The 25,380-nt window shown below is 52.0% G+C and overlaps 1 protein-coding gene across 8 annotated transcripts; it reads left to right on the forward strand.

The window, feature by feature from the left end:
- The first annotated feature begins 1,145 nt into the window (after positions 1 to 1,145).
- On the forward strand, positions 1,146 to 23,394 carry UBA1 (ubiquitin like modifier activating enzyme 1). Of its 8 annotated transcripts, none has more exons than XM_070606415.1 (27): positions 1,214 to 1,380; positions 1,785 to 2,204; positions 9,140 to 9,256; positions 9,394 to 9,452; positions 9,555 to 9,723; positions 9,816 to 9,950; positions 10,890 to 10,996; positions 11,256 to 11,346; positions 11,458 to 11,590; positions 12,140 to 12,237; positions 12,332 to 12,478; positions 12,643 to 12,819; positions 12,949 to 13,053; positions 13,146 to 13,226; positions 13,582 to 13,737; positions 15,412 to 15,577; positions 15,707 to 15,903; positions 17,750 to 17,814; positions 18,045 to 18,240; positions 18,975 to 19,049; positions 19,169 to 19,358; positions 20,881 to 20,969; positions 21,262 to 21,354; positions 21,483 to 21,674; positions 22,615 to 22,716; positions 22,824 to 22,924; positions 23,063 to 23,394. In XM_070606415.1, the coding sequence occupies exons 3-27, from the start codon at positions 9,140 to 9,142 to the stop codon at positions 23,196 to 23,198; spliced, it is 3,177 nt and encodes a 1,058-aa protein (XP_070462516.1). In that variant the 5' UTR covers positions 1,214 to 1,380; positions 1,785 to 2,204; the 3' UTR covers positions 23,199 to 23,394. The 8 variants fall into 8 exon arrangements, with proteins under 8 accessions (XP_070462515.1, XP_070462520.1, XP_070462516.1 ...); XM_070606416.1 differs by lacking the exons at positions 1,214 to 1,380; positions 1,785 to 2,204 and adding exons at positions 4,396 to 4,638; positions 8,861 to 8,986; XM_070606414.1 differs by lacking the exon at positions 1,785 to 2,204 and having other exon boundaries at positions 1,146 to 1,380.
- The last annotated feature ends 1,986 nt before the right edge of the window (positions 23,395 to 25,380 follow it).

Below are 25,380 nucleotides of genomic sequence, written 5' to 3' on the forward strand. Positions count from 1 at the left end.
GCACAGGCTTCCGTGCTCTTCCTCAAACCTGCCAAGAACTTCCAACCTTAAGACTTTGCAACTGACGTTCCCTCCTCCGTCCGGAATGCTTTCCCTCATGTCCACACATGGCTCGCTTCCTCACTTTTCGCATGCCCCCTCCTCAGAGAGGCATTCCCTGACGACTGTACATGGGGTATCAGGGGAGGTCTCTCTGAGATGAGGCAAAGGATACAGAAGAAGGAAAAGAAAAATCTGAGGGAAGAGTGTCTTGCCTACTGCAAGGACAGTCTCCTTGCTGTGTTCTTTGCTATGCTCCCAGTGCCCTGCACTTAGTAGGCACTCAATAATCTTTTTCAAATGAACAAATTTGGAGGTTGTTGACAGGATATGAGATACAGAATTTGGGATAAGGTGGCAAAGGCATATTTGTGTTAAACACCGTTGCTCAAACATCACCTGCTCAGCAAGACCTTCCTTGACCACACTATCTAAAAGTGCAACCTGTCCCCACAGATTTGCCCTTACCTTGTTCTAGTTTTCTCCATAGCATTTGGCGGTTATCACATATATACAACACATATTTACATATATATTGAATCATATATTCACATATGAATACAGAATGTACACAATGTATTTAATATAAGACATTTATTACATACAGATGTAAATTATTTACATATTGACACTAGCTATCATGTAAACTATATAATATTTATATGTACATTTTATTTTATATAATTTATACTATATAGTCATATGTATCTATTATAATGCATATGTATATGTGAAACTATAATTTTTAGTTATTTGTTGTATTTATGGTCTGCCTCTGTCGCTAGAATGTCAGCTCCGTGAGGGCAAGGAAGAATCCCTAGCACCTGGCCCACAGCTTGAGCTCCATAAATGTCAAATGAATGAACCCCTTTGGCCCTCTAAGCCTCAGCCTTCCCATCTGTAGGATGGGTGTGCTTTTCCATCTGGAGGTAGTCCCATGTTCCGCTCCCTTTTCCCATCCTCCCCGAGCTCAGTTCCCGGAATTCTACAGCCCAGGTTTACATTTTCCCATACCCTGGGCGCTGATGCCCACCACGTGCACCAGGCACAGGCTGGACAGGACTACCACCCCCAGCATGCCTCGCGCGTTTGGGAAGTACCACAACCCGTAGGGGTGTCTGGGACTGACAAGGGCGCCGACGGCGCTGGAGTAGGGGCGGGCGCCCCTCTAGCTAAGCATCTGTGGTACATCCCAAACCGGGGGCCCTCCAAGGCCCCGCGCTTCCGAGCTCCGCGCAAACTCTGGCTCTTCTTGTACGACGGAGGTGGTTTTCTCTTCCGTTGCCCCGTGGCTTCGGCTCATCTCCAGCAGGAAGGCGAGGCTTCCGCCCGGCGCAGGGGGTGAGCTGGAGTACGGTGCCCCCAAACCCCTGGACAGCATTTGAGGGAGGGGGCTCACTTTCGGGGATCCCCAAATAACCATATTTGGAGGCTCTGGGCCTGGGGTGGCATTTAGGGGTGGCTATTTTTGAGGGTGCCCTTAGGAAGTGGCGTTAGGGGACGCTGGGGTGAGAGTTGGGAATCTGTTTTAGGAGATACCTCAGAGGCAGCGTTTATATATCCCTCGGAGGCAGAGTTTATACCCCTAGGAGACAGGGTTTAGGGGGATGTTTGGGGAGACCGTTAGGGTCCGTGTATGAGTACTTTGTCCATGGGGCAGGATTTGGGATGCTCCCTAAGGGGAGAAGCGAAGTTAGAGGTTCCTGAAGTCGAGGCGGAATTTTGAGAGCGCTTGGTTCACATAGGTCCTGGTGACGATAGGAACCTTCAGGACCGACGTGGCAATGTGAAGACATCTGTGGCCTTTGTGACCTCTGGTTAATGACGAGGCCCCCTCGCGCTCCGGCACTCAGAGCGGGGAGACCAGACACGTCTGGGCCCACACGTTTCTAGGGCTGTGGAAGGGACGCCGGAGCCCAATGTGCAAGGCTCGTCCCTAGGGGACAGGGTGCCGCCGGGCCCTCTTTGGCCTCGGCTTTATTCGTTATTCATGAGGAGGTGGGGCTGTTGGGGAAGCCCGTTTTTGCTTCTTTCGCACCTGGTCCGCTGGAAGTGTCGGCTTGTGAATTATTCACGAGGGGGCGGATCAGCATGCTGAAAGGGTGTGCTGAAAGGGCATTCTGCAGTCTGCCAGGCAAACTAGAGCTCACTGATTAATCGCAAAGGTGAGTAGCGCCCCGAGTTTTCTGTGGCTTTTCTAGGGGTGTTGTGCATAATTCATGAGGGGTGTAGCTTTTATGGCTTCATCTGCATGATCCGCTGTTAGCCTTTCCCTATAGGTTCCAGGCTTTAAGCCTTGCGTCTAGCGAGGGGTTGAGGCCTCGTATTGTTCATTCCTTATGGCCCAGTAATCCCAGATTAACAATAAAGGCTCTAGATTCAAATCCCATTGATCCTTGCCAGCTGTGTGATCTTTGGCAAATCCTGCTGTGAGCCTGAAAAATGGGTATGGGCATAATGATGATCAGATTAGTTTACACTCATTTAGCACTTTATTAACCCATTTAATCTGCACAACACTCCTAGGAGGGAGGTTATTATTATCCCATTTTATAGATGAGGAAACTGGGACACGGGGAAGGCTAAGTAATTTGCCTAAGGCTACTCACAGTCGGTGAGTGGCTGAGCCGGGATTCAAACCCAGTCAGTCTAGTTCCAGAGTTTGCAGTCTTAATCAAATGTCATAATGCCCCCCCAAATTTAATGGTACTGCTACTAATGTTAGTCATATGGCAGTATGTGCCAGGTGCTGTTCTAAGTCCTTTCTACATATTTACTCATTTAAACTCCATCACAAGGTAAGTACTAATGTTCTCAACTTATGGCTGGGGAAACAGTGGCCCAGAGAAGTGAAGTGTCTGGCCCCCGGTCACACAGCTAGTCATCCGTGGATAGAAATGATTTTTGTGAGGGGTTAAGAACTCTTTAAGGCGATCACCTTTGAGCTGAGACTTGAAGGAAAAGAAGAAACCCATTTCCTGCTCTGCATTCCTGAGATCAGTGGCACAATGAATGTGAAGGACACACTACAGGAGCCACCACTTAGTGGTGCTAGCAGTCTACCAATGTGATCTATTATTATTTGACAGAAATGTATTGGGTGCTTATGGTGTGCCTTTGGCTTTGGTATACAAGTGTATCTCTGGTGACCTGGTAGTCTATCCTACCTATTTAATGGACATTGGTGGCCTTGGCATTCTGTTTTCCAGTGTCCTTCTAGGAGGGTGTTTCAAGGCATTACTTTTAAAATAATGCCCCAAGTTGGGGGTTTCTCTAGTGGCTGGGTATACCCTCACCCACAACTAATTTTATATTAATGTAAATATATATTTACATATTACCTTTATATTAATATATAATACTTAAAAAATTTAACAGTGCCCTGTGCCAGCACTGCTCTGAGATCATTCCATAATTCACATTCTCTGAGTTTCATAATAACACATTTTGCCTTTATGAGGTAGGTGAGTTCAATTACTACACCCATTTTACAGTTGTGGAAACTGAGTCACCTGCCAAAGGCATGTAGTGAGTCTGGATTTGGTTGGACCAAGGCAGCCTTGATTCATGTGCAGTTAGTCAGGGGTGGGAAAGAGGCCGCTACACTTCCCCTGGGTTTCCCCTGTGGCTCTGCAGCATCGTCTTTCATTTTTCATGAACAGGAAGGCGTGGCCATGTTGCCTTGGCTGGAGTACCATAATCCCTACTTGCTGGGCAGGGCTGCCTTGAGTGTTTCTGTCCATCCAGCCTCATGCATAATTCATATTAACTGGATGGGACCTTGCTTGACCTCTCTGAGTTTCCAGGTTGAGCTGCTGCAGCAGCGTTATTCACCATTCATGAGCCGGGGCAGTGTTTTTTCTCCGTAGTAGCCTTATTTCCCTGCTTACAGGGTGTGAGACGCAGCAATAGGCGGACCTATCCCTTTTGTTCCAGCCCACCGAACCTCATGCATTATTCATAATAAGATGTGGCCTTGGTCTCCGTGGCTTCCGGGCTGCTGCAAGATTATTCATTATTTATGAGCAGTTGGGCGTGGTTTTCATGTTTTAACCTTGGCTTTCTGGTGGCGGGGTGTTAGTCAAGCAACCACCCGGCCTCATGCATAATTCATTGTCAGGAAGTGTGGCCTTGATGGCCTTTCTTGGTTTCCCTGGCAGCAACAGTGTATTCGTTATTCACGGTCCGTGGGGCGTGGCCTTACGTTGTTTTATCTGTTTTCCTCGTTGCTGCCGTAGTAGCCACCAGGTGGAGCTATTCCTCTTTGAATGAGTCACAGACAGGCAGAGACCATTATACATGATTCATGAATGGGCGCGGCCTGCCTGCATCCGGGTTTCTGGGGGTGGGGACCAAGGTTTTGTTCCGGCCTCGGGCTCAGCGGCCGCCATCTTGTGTCGGCGGCGGAGGTGAAGGAGGTGGCAGGGACGAGCGCACCCACTAAGGCCGGGGGAGGAGAAGGCGGCGGAGGCGGCGGCGGCGATTCTAGGCAGCCCAGGCGGCGGGGAGGAGGAGGAGGAGAAGGAGGAGGGTGGCGGCCGGGCTTGGCTTCGGCTCCTAGAGGAGTTGGCGGCGGCGCGACCCGGGGAACCGGCATTGGTAACAAATGGCCCTTCTCAACGCCTTGGCCAGGGCAGGGGTTTCGGGAAGTATTGGAGGGTCCTGGGCTGGCGCTGGGCCAGGCTGATGCCGGAGCGGGCTGTGGTGACTCGGACTAGGGGATCGGCGGCAGGGGGTTGGGGGTAGGGGACGCAGGTCTTGGGGCGGGGCCGACACTTCCCATCTGGGACCAGCTCAGTCCCTCTGAAATCTGACCTTGGGGTCAGACACCCCCCCCCCCACCAGGGTCTGCTTTCAGAGACTCAGGTCCAACATCCCTAGTCAGGGACCTGACCTCGTCCTGAACCTTGTGTTGCAGATCAGAACTCCCCCCGAACGCGGTAGAGACTTGCGGGATCCACATTTCTGGTCAAAGCCCCCCACCAGTGTATGCCATTAAAGACCTTTCTCAGAATCTCTCTCCAGCCATCCCTAGTTCCTCAGTATTTGTCCTCGTAGCTTCTAAGAAGGGCCAGACCCCTGGGAGGGTCCATACGGTCTTCATTTCTGAGAGTCTTCTCTAGCATCTTTTTTCACGCGCACTGCACATGCACACACCATCTGCCTTCAGAGCTTCCAAGGGGACTAGACCCTGTGAAGGGCTATTTGGGCCTGGCCTCCTTGTCAGAGACCCCTCTGAGGTCTCCCAGCCCCACCCTGGTCCTAGCATCTTCCATCAGAAATGCCTCTGGGCCCAGCATTTCTATTCAGAGGTACTTCTCAGCATTTACCTTTAGAGACTCCTTTAATTCCTAGAATCTGTCTGTAGAGACTTCCTCTGCTTTAAGGGAATGCCCGCTTTTTCATGGTTCTAGTGTTCTCTTCAGAGACTACCATTTGCAGGCCTCAGCATCTCCTCCATCAGATGCCCCTAACCCCCAGTATCTTCCCTCAGAGCCTCCCAGGGGACCAGACAGCAGGGAGGAACTGTTTGGACACATAATTCTCCATCAGAGATTCCCCGGCCAGTATCTGCCTTTGCAGATTCTGTTGGCTCCTAGCCCCCTCCATCAGAGAGACTGGCCTCTCAAACCCCACCCTTCACTCAGTCTCTGCCTTCAAAACCCAGCCATGGCTCCAGCTCCTCTCACAGATCCCTTAACCTTGCGTCAGGCCTCAGAATCTGCCCTCAGAGCCTTTCAAGGTCCCCAGCATCTTCAGTCAGAGGCTCTCAGCTTCTGTTTTCAGCTTTGTAGGACTCCAGCATCATCGTTAGATGTCCCCTCTCCAAACAGGTCCAGTTGTTCCCCATCAGAGTAGAAAACTCCCTTTTTAGCATCTACTCTCAGATCCTCCATGGGATCCCACATAATGGGTTAGAGAAACCCAACCCCACTTGGGGATCTAGCCAGTATCTGCTTACTCAACTTTTCAGGGCCAGAACTGTCTGGGCTCAGCCTCCCCTTTCCACTCCCTCAGAGCAGGTGCGGTACTTAGCATGTACCAATCAGAGGTCAACACAGGGCCTTTGTGCTCCAATAGAAGTCCCTCCACAAACCCACCTTGGGCCTCAGCATCCACCCTCATAGCCTCCTGGGACTCTGGCATCAGTATCAGAGACACCTCTCCCCCTGCAAGTCCCTATTATTTTTGGTCAAAGATTTCTCTCTGCCACCAACGTCTGCCCCCAGAAACCCTCAGGGCCCCAGCATTCTCCTGATGGAGAACACCCCTTCTCCCCAACCCCAGCATCTTCCTGCAGCCTCCTTGGTCCCCAGAACCCCCCACGCATTCTCTGTGCAGCTTCCATGGGGCCCAGCAACTGCCCTCCCACCTCCTTGCAGCCCCTGGGGGCCTCCAGTGTACTTTCCTGGCCCTTCCCTAAGAAATCCTTTTCCAAAGACCCAGATTTGAGTCTTAACAACTTTGCCCACCCCCCAGGGCTTCTAACATCCCCTTTCCCATCTTCCTCTGAGCCTCCATGGGCTCAGGCAACTGACTCCTGACTGCTCTCTTTTATGTTCCCAGGGACTTCTCGGTTATTCCCTCCCAGGAGGCTTGACAGGCCCCAGCATCCTGTGCCCTAGCTTCTCCATCCTGATAACCTGGCCCTGTGCTGCCCCCCTTTCAAACCTGCTGCAGGACTCCTACCTCAAACCTTCTTCTCTGGTTTGGGTGGTAGAGAATGCTCAGGGTTCAAAATCACCAGTTTGGAGACCCAGGCAAGTTCTGAAACTCTTTAAGCCCCACCCAGTTCAGCTTTGCTGAACAGTTGTTAGTATACGCATCCTAATTGGGGCCTGAGCATATGTTGAAGGAGAAAGGGGATCGATTTTGTGCTGGGAGTGGGAGATCTTTAGCTCCCCTCTGGAGTTTCTGTCCTAGACCCCTTCTGCTTGCCTTGAGACTGGCCTGTTCCAGATCTCTCCAGTTGAAATCCACTTTTGAACGATCAGCCAAAACCTGTTTAGACCCTTGCTGCCAGCACTAGGGGTCCAGAGGTAAAAGGTCCAGATAGAAAAGATCCTTTTGGCCCTGGATCATCTCTGATTTAGGGAGGAGGGAGATGGTGTGTCTCAAACAAGCAAACCACTGACAAGGCAAGGAGATAACTAATGGAGGCCACTGCAGGTGTCAGGGAGGAGCTGATTTACCAACTCAGGTTGCTGGGTTCTGACCACAGACCTTGACTTTTTTAACCTTCCCAGCAGCCCCTTGAGGATAGTCCATTTGTTCCTGCTTTTGGAGAAAACGAGACCCCCAGATCAGACAAGTCAGTAAATGGAAAAATCTGATTTGCCTTTGTCTCCCTACCAACTCACCAAGCCTCCTCCTAACTAGGTTGGTTCTTAGCATTGCCAGCAATTCAGGGGCCCTTGCCAGCTTCCTGCCTCCTGGGTCCTCCTCCCTCACCCCTCATCCCTTAGCCCTGTGAATTGGGTCCTGAGCTGAGTCCTGACTCTATTCTCCCAGGAGGCAGTTGCCAAACGGTCCCGCACCAGCTGCGTGATTCTGGGCAAGTGATTGGAGTTCTCTGAGCCTTTGTTTTCATTTGTGTTGTGGGCATAAGGTTATCTGGTTCGTGGGCATTGTTAGAATTAGACAAAGCCCTTTACCCTGTGATTGACAAGCAGTAAGCTCTTGGTAGACGGTAGGGAGCTCCTGTCATCTTGCTTAGTGCTGGAGTGTGACAGGTGCCAAGATGGAATCTTAGGTACAGTGGGGATTCTCAGTGTGATTGGGTGTCAGAAAAGGCTTGGGGGAGAACAGAGGCTGAGAGGAGCGTTGGGGGCGGAGGGAAATGACTTAGGGTCCTGGAGTCTCCAGCGTCTGGATCTGGTCACCCCAGCCCCAGATTTGACTTCCACAGCAGGCTGTGTTGTTCTGTCTTTGGGACCTGGTGTGTGACCCTCAGCAAGTTAACTTGACCTCGTGAGCTCAGGTTTTCCCATTTGTCTGGCAAGGCGGCTCAGCCCTGCCTTGCGGGGTCAGGACCATTGAGGGGATGAAATGTGATCACACCGGGTGGCAGCCTGGGCTTCGAGCTCAGCAGATCCTGGTCTGGACCCAGCTTGGCCACACTCTGTTTGTGGGAAAACCTCGGTCAAGTCATCAAACGTCCCTGAATGAGTTTTTTTCCTTCAGTGTCAATAGGAGGATGTTTTAGATAGTAGTCCAAACCCTATGGGGGTTCCTTGAGGACAAAGTGAGGCAGGGCTCATAAAGGACAGTCTGATTGTCTGGCACAGAGAGGACTCTTAATAAATATTCATTTCTTATTGTTGTTAACCTGTTCAAGGGACTCCACATGCAAACATGTCTTGGGAAGCGCGTGTTTTCTCTCTCCCTGTGACCTCCTTTGTTGGCCTGGGTGTTTTCTCTCCCAGTGCTGGGGGCATGGGGTGGGCTTTGTAAAACTCTCCTCCGTGAGCCCCTCTGTGGACTGGCCTCTTGGCAGGGTATCTCCTGCTGTAATGCCACCCTGACAGATGTCCAAGCCGTGTTTCCCTCCTGCACCCCTGTTGCTGGGGTCAGGGGAGAAGAGAAGCTGCTTGTTCCGTCCCTGCCCTGTTCCAGGCTCTGTGGTCTGTGTTCTGTCTCATCACTTCAACAACCCTGTGAGGTAGATAAGTGGTATTGTCACCCCTATGTTAGGGGTGAGGGAACTGAGCCCATGGGGGTTAAATGATATCTGTCAAGGAGTGGCAGGGTCTGACCTGAATCTCCATCCCTCCTCTGACTTGCCCGCAAGTACGTTCTTGTCATTCCTTTCACCCCACAGGATTGGAATGTCTCTCTCATTATGCTGGGCTGGGGAGAAAGGCGAATAGCCTAGTGGTCAGCAGCATGGATCGCAAGCCAGACAACCTGGGTTCAGATCTTAGCTCTGCCAGCTGTGTGACCCTGGGCAAGTCACCTCAACTCTCTGTTCCTGTCTCCTCTCCTATAAAATGGGGATGCTAGCCTTTAAGTCTTCCCTTCCCCCACAGTTTCCACTAACCAACAGAAACACTTGCCTACATGCCTCATACTCACCTCTGACCCTCCTTTTTCCCTCCAGATGTCCAGCTCGCCGCTGTCCAAGAAACGTCGCGTGTCCGGGCCTGATCCAAAGCCGGGTTCTAACTGTTCCCCTGCTCACTCCGTGTTGTCCGAAGTGCCCTCGGTGCCAACCAACGTGAGTGTCTTCTTCCTGGAGATTGGCAGGCAGGGTGGCGGGGGTGGTGGGTGGGAAAGTCTTCTGTATCACTGGCTGTCTGTCCACACCCTACTCCTGCAGATCTCCCTGAACCTGTTCTTCCCCTCCATCCCTAGGGAATGGCGAAGAACGGCAGTGAAGCAGACATAGATGAGGGCCTTTACTCCCGGCAGCTGTAAGTAGGGCCGGGGTCGGGCTGAGAGGTGGGAGTGGGGCACTGAGAGGATAGGGTCATGAAGGCCAGGCCCTGACTCGGAACGCCCCCTTAACCTGGCAGGTACGTGTTGGGCCACGAAGCAATGAAGCGGCTCCAGACATCCAGCGTACTGGTATCAGGCCTTCGGGGCCTGGGCGTGGAAATTGCCAAGAACATCATCCTTGGTGGGGTCAAGGCTGTCACCCTACATGACCAGGGCACTGCCCAGTGGGCTGACCTCTCCTCCCAGGTACCTCTTCCTAGCCCCCTTCTCCCCTGCCAATCCACCAGCCCACCTGGGCTCTGAAGCCACTTCACTTCTTCTCCCACTCCCGTTTGCAGTTTTACCTGCGGGAGGAGGACATCGGTAAAAACCGGGCTGAGGTCTCACAGCCCCGCCTTGCTGAGCTCAACAGCTACGTGCCTGTCAGCGCCTATACCGGGCCCCTCGTCGAGGACTTCCTTAGTGGCTTCCAGGTACCTTAGGCACTGCCCAGCCTCCTGCCAAATTCTCTCAGGGCCCATGTCTGAATTGTTCATTTATTTGATATGTGATGGCTTGGCCAGTGCTCCAGTTTCACGCTGGGGATGCAGGCAAAATTTAGACCCTGGACCTGCCTTTTCAGGGGGTAAGATGTGAACAGACAGTGCTGCATAGTGGTTATGAATTCTACTCATATGACCCCAGGCAGGTCACTTAATCTCCTGAGCCTTACTTTTTCCTGTTTGTAGACTTGGGAATGGTAGTAATACCCACTTTGTAGAGTTTTTGTGAGGGCTAAACTCTCAGAATAGCAGCTAGCACCTTATAGGGGCCATCTGGTTGTTTGTTAAACAAAAACTCTGGGCCAGAAAGCGGAGCTGTGGGAGCTGAGGTTCTCCCCTGGGGTGTCCCGGCCAGCCAAGGCACTGCCACTGGACCCTGATGAAGGAGTAGGTGCCCACCCTAGTGGGAGAGGGTGGGCATTCAGGCAGAGAGCAAAGTCCCAAGGATCATGGCTGGGCAGGCATCATCTTGAGAATTGGAAGTAAGTGGGTGTGGTAGGAGTGAGCTCAGACTTTGGCTGGGGACAGAGTTTTACTTCTTCTCTGCCTCCCAAGGCATGGCAGGGTTGTAGGCAGGCAGCAGTGGGTGTTAGCAAATAAATGAGTCAGCTGTTCTCCAAACTCTGTCCTCCCAGCTGCCTCGTTACCTTGCTTGTCTGTCTTGGTCTAGGGATTCACATTTCACCCTGCTGAGCGTCACCCTTGCTGAATCTGATACTTTGTATCAGAGTCTATACTTTGTGTTTGTGAAAGAGAGCTGGACCAGCAAAGCCTTAAGGATTCCCTGAGCCCTGGCACCAGCCTTCCTCCATTATTCTCTCCCTTCACCTGAATGCCAGGCCCTCACCCTGAGCCTCCACCTCTCCACAGGTGGTGGTCCTCACCAACACCCCGCTGGAGGACCAGCTGCGGGTGGGTGAGTTCTGTCATAGCCGTGGCATCAAGCTGGTGGTGGCAGACACGAGGGGCCTATTTGGGTGAGTGCCCCCACCATTTTCCCCTTACCCCTGCCAGGCCCTGGCCAAGACCCCTAAGCTCTCACTGTCCTCAGCCCGCCTCGGCCCCCCGGGTTTTGGATTCTGTGTGTTCACCTCTCCCCGTGTGGCATGAGCACCGTCTGATTCCCAGTAGTGATGGGCTGAATTTGCTCAACAAGTATTCGCTGTATCTTGAGGGACACATGGGGTCCCTGTGTGCATGGGACTTGGGCATCAGCCCTGTTGCCTCCCTCTACAGGCAGCTCTTCTGTGACTTTGGAGAGGAAATGATCCTCACAGATTCCAATGGGGAGCAGCCACTCAGTGCTATGGTTTCTATGGTCACCAAGGTGAGGAGACCAGCCTCAGGGGTCCTGGCAGGCACATGGGCAGCAGCAGGCCTTCTTGTCTGCTTCTGATGCCCTGAGCCTGCCTCTGAGGCTCACTCCTCCTTTAACCAGGACAGCCCCGGTGTGGTTACCTGCCTGGATGAGGCTCGACATGGGTTTGAGAGTGGCGACTTTGTCTCCTTTTCAGAAGTACAGGGCATGATTGAACTCAACGGAAGTCAGCCCATGGAGATCAAAGTCCTGGGTGAGCTAGGGCCATGGGTGAATCAGAGGGGAGATAGGAGGTATGTCCCTGGGCTCTGGCCAGGGAATTGAAAGGAGGAGACATGTGCCTGGGTTCTGAAGTGAGGGAAGACACATCCTGGGTGTCTGAGATGAACCAGAGACAGTCCTCTGAGGTCCATCCAGAGCTAGTGGGCATGGGGGAGAGATGCTAGCTCGTGTTCGAGCTGTTTCTAGGAGAATAGGTCCCTGGTGTCTGTGCTGAAGGGGAAGAGGTCTCTGGTGTTAGAACCAAGCAGATCAGAGAATCCATTCATGTCAGAGCTGATTTGGACAGAGAACAGAGACAGTCTTCCAGTGTAGATTGGGTCCAAGGACACAGTGTCTCATGGGCTCTGAACTGGTTCTTGGGCAGAGGGGAGATGGTTTCTGATGTTCAAGTGAAACTTGGGGTGGAGAGGAGATGGCGTCTGATGTCTGAGCTGGGTCAGGCATGGATTTTTCCTTATCTTGCGGGTGTTGTGGGTTTTAGGGAGGATGGGTAGCCTGACAGCTTTCCCATTTCTCCTAGGTCCTTACACCTTTAGCATTTGTGACACCTCCAACTTCTCCGACTACATCCGTGGAGGCATTGTCAGTCAGGTCAAAGTACCTAAGAAGATCAGCTTTGTGAGTGTGGGAGTAGGGGGCTGTGAGGGGTGGTTCTGGGCATCTCCAGGTTCTCCATTCCTCTCTTCTGGTTCTGATATCCTTCCCCCCACAGAAATCATTGCTGGCTTCACTGGCAGAGCCGGACTTTGTGATGACAGATTTCGCCAAGTATTCCCGCCCTGCCCAGCTGCACATTGGCTTCCAGGCCCTACACCAGTTCTGTGCTCAGCACGGTCGGCCCCCTCGGCCTCGCAATGAGGTGAGTGGCTGGGTGAGCTAGCCAGGGCACGTGACCTTGGCACTGAGGCCCACCATGCCTCTGCCTGTCCACCCTGTCTCTCCCTCTCCCTCCTTTCTCCGCCCCCACCCCCCCTTCCCACAGTGGTCTGACAGGTGTGCTCTTGGTTCCTTCTGCCCCGCCAGGAGGATGCAGCAGAGCTGGTGACCCTAGCACAGGCTGTGAATGCTCGAGCCCTGCCAGCAGTGCAGCAGGACAACCTGGATGAAGACCTCATCCGGAAGCTGGCATACGTGGCTGCAGGGGATCTGGCGCCCATAAACGCCTTCATTGGGGGCCTGGCTGCCCAGGAGGTCATGAAGGTCAGCATGGGTGGAGAAGGACAGGGTTGGGAGTAGGCCAGGCACCTCCCTGACTCCATCACTTGCTGTCCATCTGTGTCAGGCCCCAGTTAACCACTGACTACTTCCCCTCTCCTTCCCAATTCCCAGGCCTGCTCTGGGAAGTTCATGCCCATCATGCAGTGGCTATACTTTGATGCCCTGGAGTGTCTCCCTGAGGACAAAGAGGCTCTCACAGAGGACAAGTGCCTGCCGGTATGTGAGTGGAACCCATGAGGAAAGTGTCCTGGGGGCGTTTTGGGCAAGGCCCCTCTCTGACTCTCCTTTCCTTCCTTTGCATTCCTCAGCGCCAGAATCGTTATGATGGGCAGGTGGCTGTATTTGGCTCAGACCTGCAGGAAAAGTTGGGCAAACAGAAATACTTCCTGGTGAGTGATCCCCTTGGACACCTTCTGCCTTCATCTCCCCTGGCCTCTCGCCACTTCTTCTGGGGTCTCCTTCTGCCTCCCAGGAGGGTCTTTTGATTTTTATACTTCTATTGCATGGCTTTCACCATGTTCTTCATCTTGAGGGAAAGCCTGATGTGTGCTGTTTATCTCTCTCTGGTGCGTCTTCCCTCTGATGACTGTAGGTTATTGCTTACAGCCCTGGGACTTCAGGATGTGATACTAGATCCTCTGCCCTTCTCTAGCTGTCTTCAGGGGGAGGGAGAAGTGATAGGTGGCTTCATGCCAACTTGGTGTCACCCTGGCCAGCTTCTGTCTCTTCTTGGCTGCCTCCTAGGTGGGTGCAGGGGCCATTGGCTGTGAACTCCTCAAGAACTTTGCCATGATTGGGCTGGGCTGCAGAGAGGGTGGAGAAATCGTTGTCACAGACATGGACACCATTGAGAAGTCAAATCTGAACCGACAGTTTCTGTTCCGGCCCTGGGACGTCACGGTGAGTAGGGTGTGGGAAGGGGATGGGGCTTTGCCATCTCACTTTCCTCCTGAAGTTTGTTCCCATTCTTTCTGGAAAGGAGGCTTTCCGCCTTTTTCTTTCCTTCAGCTTCTCTGTTAGTTGTTCAACAAACATTTGTTGATTACCTTTCTATTGAATCTATCACTTTTTGTCTCCTTTTTTGTTTTTGTTTTTGTTTTTCCTTGACCTCTTGTTAGTGCTAATTGGGACAGTATGTTGAGGGTTCCCCAAACCACCCCCAAGTTTGATGATTCACCAGGAGGACTCTCAGTCTCAGCATATAGTCGTACTCACGGCTATGATTTCGCAGCAAAAGGATGCAGAGCACAGTCAGCAGAGGGAAAAGGCACATGGGACGGAGTCCAGGGAGACCGGGCCCGAGCTCCCAAGGGCCCTCTCCCAGTGGAGTCACATAGGACGCGCTCAACTCCCCCAGTAGCCAGTAGCAACAACACATGGGAAATGTTGCCAACCAGGGAAGCTTGTTAGAGACTCAGGGCCCAGGGTTTTTACTGAGGGCTGGTCATGTAGGAACCCTCCACTGGGTGTGTCCCCAAATTCCAGAGTCCCAGAAAGAAAGCAGGAGTTTAGCATAAATCACATGGTTTGCATAAGCCGTCTAGGCACCGTGAGCCACCCCTTATCAGGTAAGGAATGGTGAGTACCTTCCTGAAAATCCAGGTTCCTAGACGCCAGCCAAGGGCCAAGCTTACAAGCAGGCCTCTCCTAGGAGAGCACTTTAAGCCTGCTAGGTTCACTCCTCTGCACAGAGGGAAGCTGGGTTATATAGGGATCGAACTGGTAAGCCTTCTGGAGGGGACAGTGTCATTTTTGCCTGCCCAGGAGCTGTTCCCCTTTCATTCATTCATTTATTCACCAGGTAGTTATTGAGGTAGGTACTGTTCTAGGTACTTGGGGTACACCAAGGAAATAAAGATACTAGTAGGGGAGGAGAAACAGTAGACAATAAACACAATACGATAGTGAAGTGAATAGTTAATGTTGATGGTAAGTGTTGTGCAAAAGAAACAAACAAAACGGGGGCAATCAGGCTCACCTGGGAGACTGGTGGCAGTTTTGAAGACAGTGGTTAAGGAAGGGCTCATTTCTGTGGACTTGGAGGGTGTGAGGGAATAGAGCCCCCTCTTCTGGGGAGGAGTGCTCCAGGCCAAGATCCAGGGCTGGGAGGAGATGAGCTGGAGAAAATAGGGCCCAACGCATTTTACCCTCAGTGGAGGTGGGAGCCTGGGGAGGGCTCTGAGCAGACAAGGGCATGACCTGACTTGGGCTTTGAAAGGATCCTGCTTGTCTGTGTGCTAGGATGCTGTTTTGTTTGGGGGAACGTACCCCAGCCCTGGGTGCTGAAAGAACAATAGATGTCGGTTAGGCAAAGGAACAGATGGCTGGCCTGTTGTCTCCAGTCTCTGTGTGTCCACTGCTGCCCTTTCCACTGAGCACCTGCCACGTCCATGACAGCCCTAGCCATGTGGCACTGTCATGGACTGTCTCCTGCTAAACCAGGGAGCCTTCTGAACTCAGGGCCTGGTTCTTCCCAGCATTAGATAAGTCAGCCTTCAGGAGGGCAGCTCTGTAGAGGTTTGAATGCACAAATAACTGAGCTCTGTTCCCCTATCCCCCGCATTGCCCCCCTAGAAGTTGAAGTCTGACACGGCCGCAGCAGCTGTGCGCCAGATGAATCCACACATCCAGGTGACAAGCCACCAGAACCGTGTGGGCCCTGACACGGAGCGTATCTATGATGACGATTTCTTCCAAAACCTGGATGGTGTGGCCAATGCCCTGGACAACGTGGATGCCCGTGAGTTTGGAGGCGGATGAGGAGGTCAAGGGCAAAGTTGTGTGTGCATGCACATGTGTCAGGGGTGCCTATCTTCCCGTCCTCTCCTGATGTTCCATTCCCACACTCATGCTGTCCCCTCCGCTACAGGCATGTACATGGATCGCCGCTGTGTGTACTACCGTAAGCCACTGCTGGAGTCAGGCACACTGGGCACCAAGGGCAACGTGCAGGTGGTGATCCCCTTCCTAACAGAGTCATACAACTCTAGCCAGGACCCACCTGAGAAGTCCATCCCCATCTGCACGCTGAAGAACTTCCCCAACGCCATCGAGCACACCCTGCAGGTGATCAGCTTCACGGGGAGAGGGAAGGAGCAGGCACCCTGCCTCTGGGCCACCAGGCCCCTGGCCTTCAGGTGTGGCAGGCTAAGCCCGAGATATGCTTTTTCTCCAAACCTTCCTCCCTCACTTCCTATCCAGCAGCCTAGACTTTCAGAATGATTCATTCTTTTTTTTTCACTTTCCTCTTCAAAAATTTTCAACATACAGACAAGTGTAAAGAATAGTATGGTGAACACTCACATTGCCACTCCTCAACTAATTTTAACAATTGTTAACGTTCTGCCACATTTTCTCCTTAGATTCACGAATTTTTTTCCTTTGTGCTGAAGTATGTCACGGACATCCCAACACTTCCCTCCCTAATACGTCAGTATACTTCTGCTGTGAAGGAGGGTAACAGGGTCTCTCAATCTTGCCACTGTTGACATTGGGGCTGGATATCTGTTTATCCTTGAGGGGACGTCTTGTGTACTGTAGGATGTTTAGGCAGCATCCCTGGCTTCTACCCACTAGATGCCAATGGCACGCCCCTGCAGTTGTACTAAAAATGTCTCCAGACATTGCCAAATGTCCCCCCTGGGGGCAGAATCGCTCACTCCCAAGTGAGAACTGCCGCTGTCTAATCAAGCACTACTTTTGTGCTGAACAAAATTAACGGTAATTTCTTACCGTCTCTTCTAGTTATTTATTTGTCTCTAATAGTCCATATTCATGTTTCCCCACCTGTAGCTCAAAATGGGTTTGACAACTCGTTTTCTGGGACAATTCTGTCTGTATGGTGCATATACGTACAGAATGCAGAACAGTGCACGAATCACCTGGCTGAGTTTTTACAAAGTGAACACACCTTGGTAACAGGCACTGGGGCCACGAACTGGAGCCTAAGGACAAGCTTAGGGTAACCACTGTGCTGTCAGAGTGGTTCTTAGTGCGATCTTTTGGGAGCAAACCATTCAGGATGCTTAGGAGTATGGGGGTGGGAATAAAGCAGTTCGCTCTGTCACTGTCCCTTCTGACCCTGCAGTTCTAGAGTGGATGTGTTTGTATTTGTGCCCCTGCCACAGTCTCACTAGGCCATGTGTGACCTGGGGCTTCGCCTCTCCATGCCTCTGATTCCTCCTCTGAAATGGGGGTGACAGTAGTATCTGCCTCACAGGGCTCCTGTAAGGCATTTAGCATTTGCTGTGTATCTGGGGTTGTTGTAAATAAACTTTAAATACATACATACATAATCATTCCTTCATGCAACACTTTCAGGTAGGTATTATGTTACAGCTTGTGTCTTAGAAAGGAGGATGCAGAGGTAAGTGTTACCACATGTTCCAGAAGTCACAAAACTAGATACTATGTGGCAGAGCTGGGATTTGAACCTAAATCTCTTAACATCTCTACCCTCCAGCCCCCCTCGCCAGTGGCTGCATTTACTGTCCTAGGAATTCTCAGAGGGCAGAGCCTCTGTCTTGTTTGCAGCTGAGTTCCTAGGGCCTCTAGAGGGATCATTTTTGTTTTGGGTCTGAATTTCTTTTTTGTGTGTGGTAAAACATATATAACTGAATTTTTTCTTTTTTATTGAGGCTTAACATGTCTCGAGTAGGATACACAGGTCTTAAGAATAAATTTTTTCACACATTTACTAGTATAACCGCTGCCCAGATCAAGTTCATTGGTTTTTAAATTGAGGTGCCAGGGGTGGGGGAGTAGGGAAGGTTGGGAGCAGTGGTTGGGGGCTTCCCTTTTCCCAAAGCAGCTGTGTTCCCCGTTTAATTTATTCACTGATGGTCTTTTTAATGCCTCCAGAAACCCATTTTGTCAGCCACTGCCCCATGTAATCCATTTGCTCTGTCTGTAGTGGGCTCGGGATGAGTTTGAAGGCCTCTTCAAGCAGCCAGCAGAAAACGTCAACCAGTACCTCACGTAAGTAACCAGATGCTCCCTCACCCCATCCCTTGCCCGCCAGCCAGAGCATGCTTTCCTCACCACTGGAACAGCACCAGGCACACTTGGCACAGGAGTCAGTGAATGCTTGAACCTCCTACCATTGCGGGTCAGGACTAGTTTTCCATAGAGAAAGTGGGGTTGCCCTGGAGCCCACTCCTGGGGCTGCTGTGTGATCCTGCCCCTTTAACCCCTCTAATTCCTGACAGAGACCCCAAGTTTGTGGAGCGGACCCTGCGGCTGGCAGGCACCCAACCCCTGGAGGTGCTGGAGGCCGTGCAGCGCAGCCTGGTGCTGCAGCGGCCACAGACCTGGGCCGACTGTGTGACCTGGGCCTGCCACCACTGGCACACCCAATACTCGAACAACATCCGGCAGCTGCTGCACAACTTTCCTCCCGACCAGGTAACACCCACTTGCCAGGTCCATTTGCTGGAGTGCATTTTCCCAAAACAGCAGCCTGCTGTGGGCTCTGTGTGTGGCTCCTCGCGGTCGTTAGTCCGGCCGTGGCAGGTGCCTTGAGGCATGGGGATCTCAGAAGAGTGATTAAGCCTGACCTGTTCTGTCCATCATTTTTCTTTGAGTGAGAGACTTCTCATTTCTGTTCTCCTTACTTGCGGTGTGGATTGAGTCAGACCTGACTTCCAGAGCTGTAGGGATTATATGGGAGGAATTTTGGAGTTCAGAGCACAGGAATCAGTGTGGGTTCAAATCCCAGCTCCATTTGTACTTGGACAAGTCACATAACTTCTCTGCACCTCAGTTTCCTCATCTGTGAAGTAGAGATAGTAGTAATCTACCTCATGGGGGGTTTTGTGAGGATTTATTGGTGTCTACTTATATTAAGCTAGTACAGTGCCTGGCAATCCATAAGAGTTTGTTAAATGGCTGTGTGTCTCGCACAAAGTGAGTGCCCAGGAATTGTAGTTGTTTTCTTAGCAAGTGCCCTGGTCAGCCTGGTGTCGGAACTTCTGTCCACAGGACCCTACGGTCTGGGTCTTTCATGATTGGCTCCAGCTCCCTGCACGTGCCCAGCCATGATAGTCAGGGCACATGCAGGGCCAAGATGAGGAGTTAGGTTGGTTAGAGAGGCCTCCACTCTCAAGTCCTGCTCCTCAGAAGTCTCTCTACTCCTTTAGCTCACAAGCTCGGGAGCTCCATTCTGGTCTGGGCCCAAACGCTGTCCGCACCCGCTCACCTTTGATGTCAACAATGTAAGTCTCCTCCCTGGGGTCTCCTAGGGTCTGCTGGAGGGTGGGTGGGTGGGAAAGAGGCCGAGACTCCCCAGGTGAGGGCTGATGTGCTCACCCTTCTGGGCCCTGCCTTCTCCCAGCCCCTGCACCTGGACTACGTCATGGCTGCTGCCAACCTGTTTGCCCAGGCCTATGGGCTGATGGGCTCTCGGGACCGAGCTGCTGTGGCCACACTCCTACAGTCTGTGCAGGTCCCCGAGTTCACTCCCAAGTCTGGCGTCAAGATTCACGTCTCTGACCAGGAGCTGCAGAGCGCCAATGCCTCTGTTGGTAAGGGTGTTTGGCCAGTCAGCCAGAAGTCACCACCCCCACTTGTCCCCTGCCCAGTCCAGCCTCCCTACCAGTCCTCTGCCCCAGGCTCTGCTCTGTGACCCCAGGCCTGGAGCTTCCCCACACCTTCCTCTGAGCCTCCCTTCTTCTGAAATGAAGAGGATCGGTTGAGGCAAATTCTCTCCCTCCTTCCCTCTCCTTACCACTCTCTGGTCCTCAGGAGAAATAGCTGTTTGTTCCTCCTGCTCTGTGTGTATTTGCCCTGGAAAGAACAACTTTTCTCTGTTTTTTCTTTGATCTGTTTATCTGGGGAGTGTGAGCTCCACCGGTGGTCTCTCTCCTTTGATATCTGCCCCCTTCTTCCCACCCCTGTGTTCCTTTGTACGCGTCTTCACCCTAGTATTGCCCTCCATATATCTTGCCTCAACTCTCTCTGAACACTCCCTCCCCATCTCCCTCTCCATATCTCCCCCCTCAGCGCTCCATCTCTTTCCCCTAGCTCATGCGGTATATCAGGGCTAAAGGGCCAAATGGTAATTCTTTTAGGCTTTGAGGCCATGTAGTGTCTGCAGCTAATCGCCTCTGCAGGTGAAGCACATAAGCAACCATACACAACATGTAAATGAATAGATGTGGCTATTTTCTGATAAAATTTTACTTTTAAAGTAGGTGGCAGGCTGAATTTAGCTCATGGGGCCATAGTTTGCTGACCCCTGGTCTGGGTATTTATCCACCTATGTTCCTTTCCGCATCTCTCTCCCTCCATAGATAATGTATCTCTAGCTATGTACCTCCCCCTGCATTTACCTTCCATGTCTCTCCCCCATGTCTTCCTCTCCGTATGTCTTCTCCCATGTCCCCTGTCATCTCCCCATCTGCCTTCCCAAATATCTACCCCCTCCTCTTCCTCTCTTTATATTCCTTGCACGTCTCCCTTCATTTCATCCATGTTTCCTCCACTTTTTTCCTCGTGTATGTGTACAGTGTATACAACTGTATGTAACAACGTATCTATAATGTATATAAAATCTTCTCCTACCTGTCTCACCCTTTGTATAGGCCCCATCTTCCTCTTTTCATATATTCTTTCTCTTTCTCCATCTTTTCTCTGTATCCACATCTACATATTTCCTCCCAACTTCCCCTCCTTATATGTCTTTTTCGTCCTTCCTTCTCCCGTGTATGTTCCTCCATGTGTCCTCACCTCTTTCTACATCATTCTCCCCAAGATCTACAGCTCTCCCATCTTGATTTCTCCATCTCCACTTGCTCCTAATGTCTTCGTTTCAGTTCCTTTGTGTCTCTAGAGACATCTCTCTTGCTATACTTTCTGTTGTCTTCAGGTTTGTACTCTGTCGTCCTGCTCTGCCTCTCCCCCTTGCCCCTCCTCTCTCCCAGGATGTCTTTCCTTTTCAAATCCTTTATCTACCTGAATACCTTTTACCCCACCCTGGGCTCCTGCTTCCACCTCAGAACCTAGCCGGGGGTCTCATGGGCTGGTGGTGTCCCTCTCTTCCTGCAGATGACAGCCGTCTAGAGGAGCTCAAGGCCACACTGCCCAGTCCAGAAAAGCTCCGTGGGTTCAAGATGTACCCCATCGACTTTGAGAAGGTGCTGGGTGGGGGCCCTGGGCAGGCAGGGGGGTGGGCTAAGCGTGGACGGGCTGGACAGAACAGGTCCCCGGGGCTCTGGAGGCAGCCCCAGGCCTTTGTGGGGACTAGATCATGGGCCTGCCATGTGGTCCTGAACTAATAGATGTTCCGGCCATGCCTTTGTGATCTGAGAGTGCCCAGCAGGTAATCACAGTGGAGGAAACTTGTGTCCCCAGAGGCCAGGGAGCCTCTTCCTCCTCGGATCCTCTCTTCATTGTCTCCCTACTCTCCCCCTTTGACCCCCTACTCAGGATGATGACAGCAACTTCCATATGGATTTCATTGTGGCTGCATCCAATCTCCGGGCAGAGAACTATGACATTCCCCCTGCAGACCGGCACAAGGTGAGGGGAATCTAGACCTGATGTTCCACCCCTCCCAGGCTGGCGTTCCCCATGTTCCATCCCTTCTGTAGACTCTGAGCCTCTTCCACCTTAACTACCACCTTCCTTGATTCCTTCCTGCCTCACAGAGCAAGCTGATTGCAGGGAAGATAATCCCAGCCATTGCCACGACCACAGCAGCTGTGGTTGGTCTTGTGTGTCTGGAGCTCTACAAGGTGGTGCAGGGGCACCGACAGCTTGACTCCTACAAGAATGGTTTCCTCAACTTGGCCCTGCCCTTCTTTGGCTTCTCTGAACCCCTTGCCGCACCCCGTCACCAGGTGAGGCCTGCATCAGGCGGTGGGTTTGTGGGTAGGGTGCTTTTTCGTGGAGCTGGCTCTAGTTTGCTGCATAGCCTGTTACCAGGTGAGTGTTTCTGTCAATGTGTACCTACTCCTTTTGTGCACCCCTTGTTCGTTTATTCATTCACCATATTTTTCAAGTACATTCTATGTACTAAGCACTGGTCTGATTCTGTCTGTGGAAGCCCTCAGAAAAGATGGGATATTTGAATTGTGCCCTAGGACATTATTAATAACTACACAGTAATAGCAGCCAACATTTATTGGGTGCTTACTATGCTAAGTGCTTTTACTTGCTTCGTTCATTCACTCACTCAAATATTTATTGAGCACCTGCTGTGTGCCAGGTACTCTTATAGGTGCTAAGGTTGTATTTGTGAAATAGATTATATAAATAAAATGATAAATGATTTTGGAACCCAAAAAAGCAGGATAAGGAGGACTTGAGAGTACCAGGTGGCGAGCGGATGGGTTTGGGATTTTAAATGTGGGATGGTCAGGAAAGGCCTTGCTGAAAAGATGCCATTTGAGTCCAGACTTGGAGGAGGTGAGGAGACAGATCGTGCAGGCTTCTGGAGGGGAGGCATTCCAGGCAGAAGGACCAGTCTCCATAAGGGCACTGTTGTAGGAGAGTGCCTGGCATGTTTGAGGAAGTATACATCATTAGAGGAGAGTGAGTGAGAGGATGAGAGGGTAGGAGATGAAGAGAAGAGAATAGGATTTCTATGATGTAGGGCCTTGTTGATCATCTTAAGGGTTTCAGTGCTTACTCAGGGTGAGACAGAAGCTACAAGAGTGAGTTTTGGACAAAAGAGGCTTGCGATCTGACTTAGCCCATCTGCATGAGTGGAGGGGGGAGGCTGATGGAGCTAGCCCCTCAGGTGGCCCCCATCCCACTGGCCTGCTCTTTGTCCCGCAGTACTATAACCAAGAGTGGACGTTGTGGGATCGCTTTGAGGTACAGGGGCTGCAGCCTAATGGTGAAGAGATGACCCTCAAACAGTTCCTTGACTTCTTCAAGGTGAGGCCCCTTCCTCACTCCCACCCCACCTGGGGGCGGAGTGTGCAGGTGACTCGCTGGCCTGTCCACCCCTGTGACACTGCTATCCCCCTTCGCTCCTCTTCCAGACAGAGCATAAATTGGAGATCACCATGCTGTCCCAGGGTGTGTCTATGCTCTACTCCTTCTTCATGCCAGCCGCCAAGCTCAAGGAACGGTTGGACCAGCCGTGAGTTGGGTGGTGGGGAGCCCCAGCTTGCAGCTATCCCACTCCTGTTCACTGCCCTTCACCTCCTCAGCCCCCATCTACCTGCCCTTCCTCTCTCTTGCTTTTTGCCTTCCTGACCCTCTGCTCCCCTGCCTCCAGGATGACAGAGATCGTAAGCCGTGTGTCGAAGCGAAAGCTGGGCCGCCATGTGCGGGCGCTGGTGCTTGAGCTGTGCTGCAACGACGAGAGCGGCGAGGATGTTGAGGTCCCCTATGTACGATACACCATTCGCTGACCCCCACCCACTCCTGTAGACTGGCCCCAGCCCACCCACCTCCAGACCCCTTCCAGCCCAGGGCTCCCATTTGGCCTCTGGCAGTGGCCCAGCTAGCCAAGCCTGGTGTTCCCTCCTCATCCCCTACGTGAATCCCTCTGGCCGCTGCTTTCTACCTTGTTTGGAGCCTGAATCCTAATAAAGAATTATTAACCCAGACGTGGCATGCCCTCCTGGTTCCAGGGAAGGAAGGGACTTCCTGGAGCTTTCTGGTTCTGGTGCTAACCTGAAGGGCTCAGCCTCACCCCGGCTGCCAGGTTCCTAGGCAGAGAAAATGCGGGAATTGCCACCTCTTCCTCCTACCCTCCCTGCTTAGGAAGAACCGGAGGCACAAGTGAGGCCGTAGAGAGCAGGTACCTGGGGCTGTGTAACTTACTTTCTTGGAACTGAATTCAAGTTCCACCTTCTCCAGCTCCAGCTCCTCACTCCCTGCCATATTGATTTTGAGAGGTAGTAAAGAGGAGTGTTTGAGCCAGCCCTTTAACTTCTCTACCCTTGTACCCTCTCTGTGAAGAGGAAAGTTACAGTGACCAGTCAGTCAGGGCTTGGCCAACGTGGTTTATGTTCTTGGAGCAGATCCCTTCCCACCCGGCTTGAGGTACTCAGCCCCCTGGACAAGCCTTTATCATCATGGTTCCCAGTGCCAGGAATGCCTGTGGTGCCCTTAGTTCAACTTCCCTGCTGCAGGGGCGCCTAAACGGCTCTGCCGGACTGAGGAATGCCAGTGCCTGTGCATACTTTGCACTTTTCATGAAAAGTTTGGCTGAGAACATCTGTAGAGGAAAAGCCCCTTTCCCACCCCCACCCTGCCCCTCTCAGGCCTGGTCTGCCTGTCCTGAGGCCTCCTACCTTTAAAGAGCCAGCTGTGGGGGCTGTGGTTGGTGATTGGTTAGAGCAGGCAGTAGCAGGAGGCTCAGCACAGGCCCCACCAGGACTGCAGAGCTGCCCATGCTCTGTCGTTGGTCTTGGCTGAGCGCTCCAGACACTTGAAAGCACCAGTCTGACTGGCCACCTGGTGCCTGAGAATGCCACTCATACCTCTCCCTGCCTCAGCCAGACTCCAGCTTCTCTCTCCTGCTTAGAAACAGACGCCTCGTTCCTTCACTCCAACCTGGGTATTGGGAACAGCACAGCCTGTCCCTGAACCTGGCCTGACACCCATCACCGCCTTTCCCCGCATCTCCTGCCTCCTGGGCCAGCACCAGACCCCAGGCACAGTGTTTGCTCTTGCCCACCTCCCTCTCATGACTTTTTTTCTTGGCCTACTCTGTCTGGGTGACCTCATCGTATCCTTTTGGTTCCCCAGCAGGACATTGGGACTGAAGTGCTTTACCTCTGGCATCTATTTGGTGGTGATGCCAGCTGTCTGGATCAAGTGGAATGGTTTTCCCACCACAGGCACTTTTTCCATTATTGCTGTTCTAGAGTACTCCAAGTGCTCCCACTTCTGGCCACTGTTTCCACCGTTAACAGCATCTGAGGCTTGCACACTATGTTCCTCTGCCCCTTTCTCCAGTGTCCCAGCTCCCTCATGGGTACTCTAGACACCTTGTTCACTGTGTCTTCCCCATTACAGCTCCTGATTCTCCAGACACTTCTGTCCCTTTCTTCACTACCACAGTTTCCGGATCCCCTTGCCACCTTATTCGCACCTGACATCCTTCATCAAGAATCCAAGAAACCTGGTTGCATCTTAGTTCCCTCACACACGCTGCCTTACTTTCTGTCATACTTGTCTACCATTGTAACACCAGCAAGATAGGAGACCAGGGCTCAGGGGGCAGGGGGCTGAGCCCCCTGCATCAGCATGCATAAAGGACAGGGGGGGACAAGGTTGTCTTCTCTTGTCTGCCTGGAGCTATTTGCCATCAGGCATTCAACATTCGTTGAGTGCTTAGTGCGAGGCACTATTCTAGGCATTGGAGACAGCGATGGATAAAAAAGATACCTGTCATTTTGGGGGGCGGGGGCTTATGTTCTGCTAAAGTGAGACCCAGGATAGACAGTAAACACAATAAATTCTGTTAGAAGTTGATCAGTGCTATTTGAAAGGTCTGTGGAACCACATCTGGGGATGTGGAATGATAGGGGTGCAGGTAGGCATTTTAAAATAGAGTAGTCAGGGAAGGCTTCACGAAGAAGG

This window comes from Equus przewalskii, chromosome X (assembly GCF_037783145.1).
Source record: "Equus przewalskii isolate Varuska chromosome X, EquPr2, whole genome shotgun sequence".
NCBI classification, from domain to species: Eukaryota; Metazoa; Chordata; class Mammalia; order Perissodactyla; family Equidae; genus Equus; species Equus przewalskii.

Excerpts from the sequence above, each read along its gene's own strand:
- UBA1 (XM_070606414.1), top strand. The coding sequence starts at position 9,140 with ATGTCCAGCTCGCCGCTGTCCAAGAAACGTCGCGTGTCCGGGCCTGAT. Across the intron at positions 9,257-9,393 it reads TGCCCTCGGTGCCAACCAAC|GGAATGGCGAAGAACGGCAG; the intron begins GTGAGTGTCTTC and ends CTCCATCCCTAG. Across the intron at positions 9,951-10,889 it reads ACTTCCTTAGTGGCTTCCAG|GTGGTGGTCCTCACCAACAC; the intron begins GTACCTTAGGCA and ends ACCTCTCCACAG.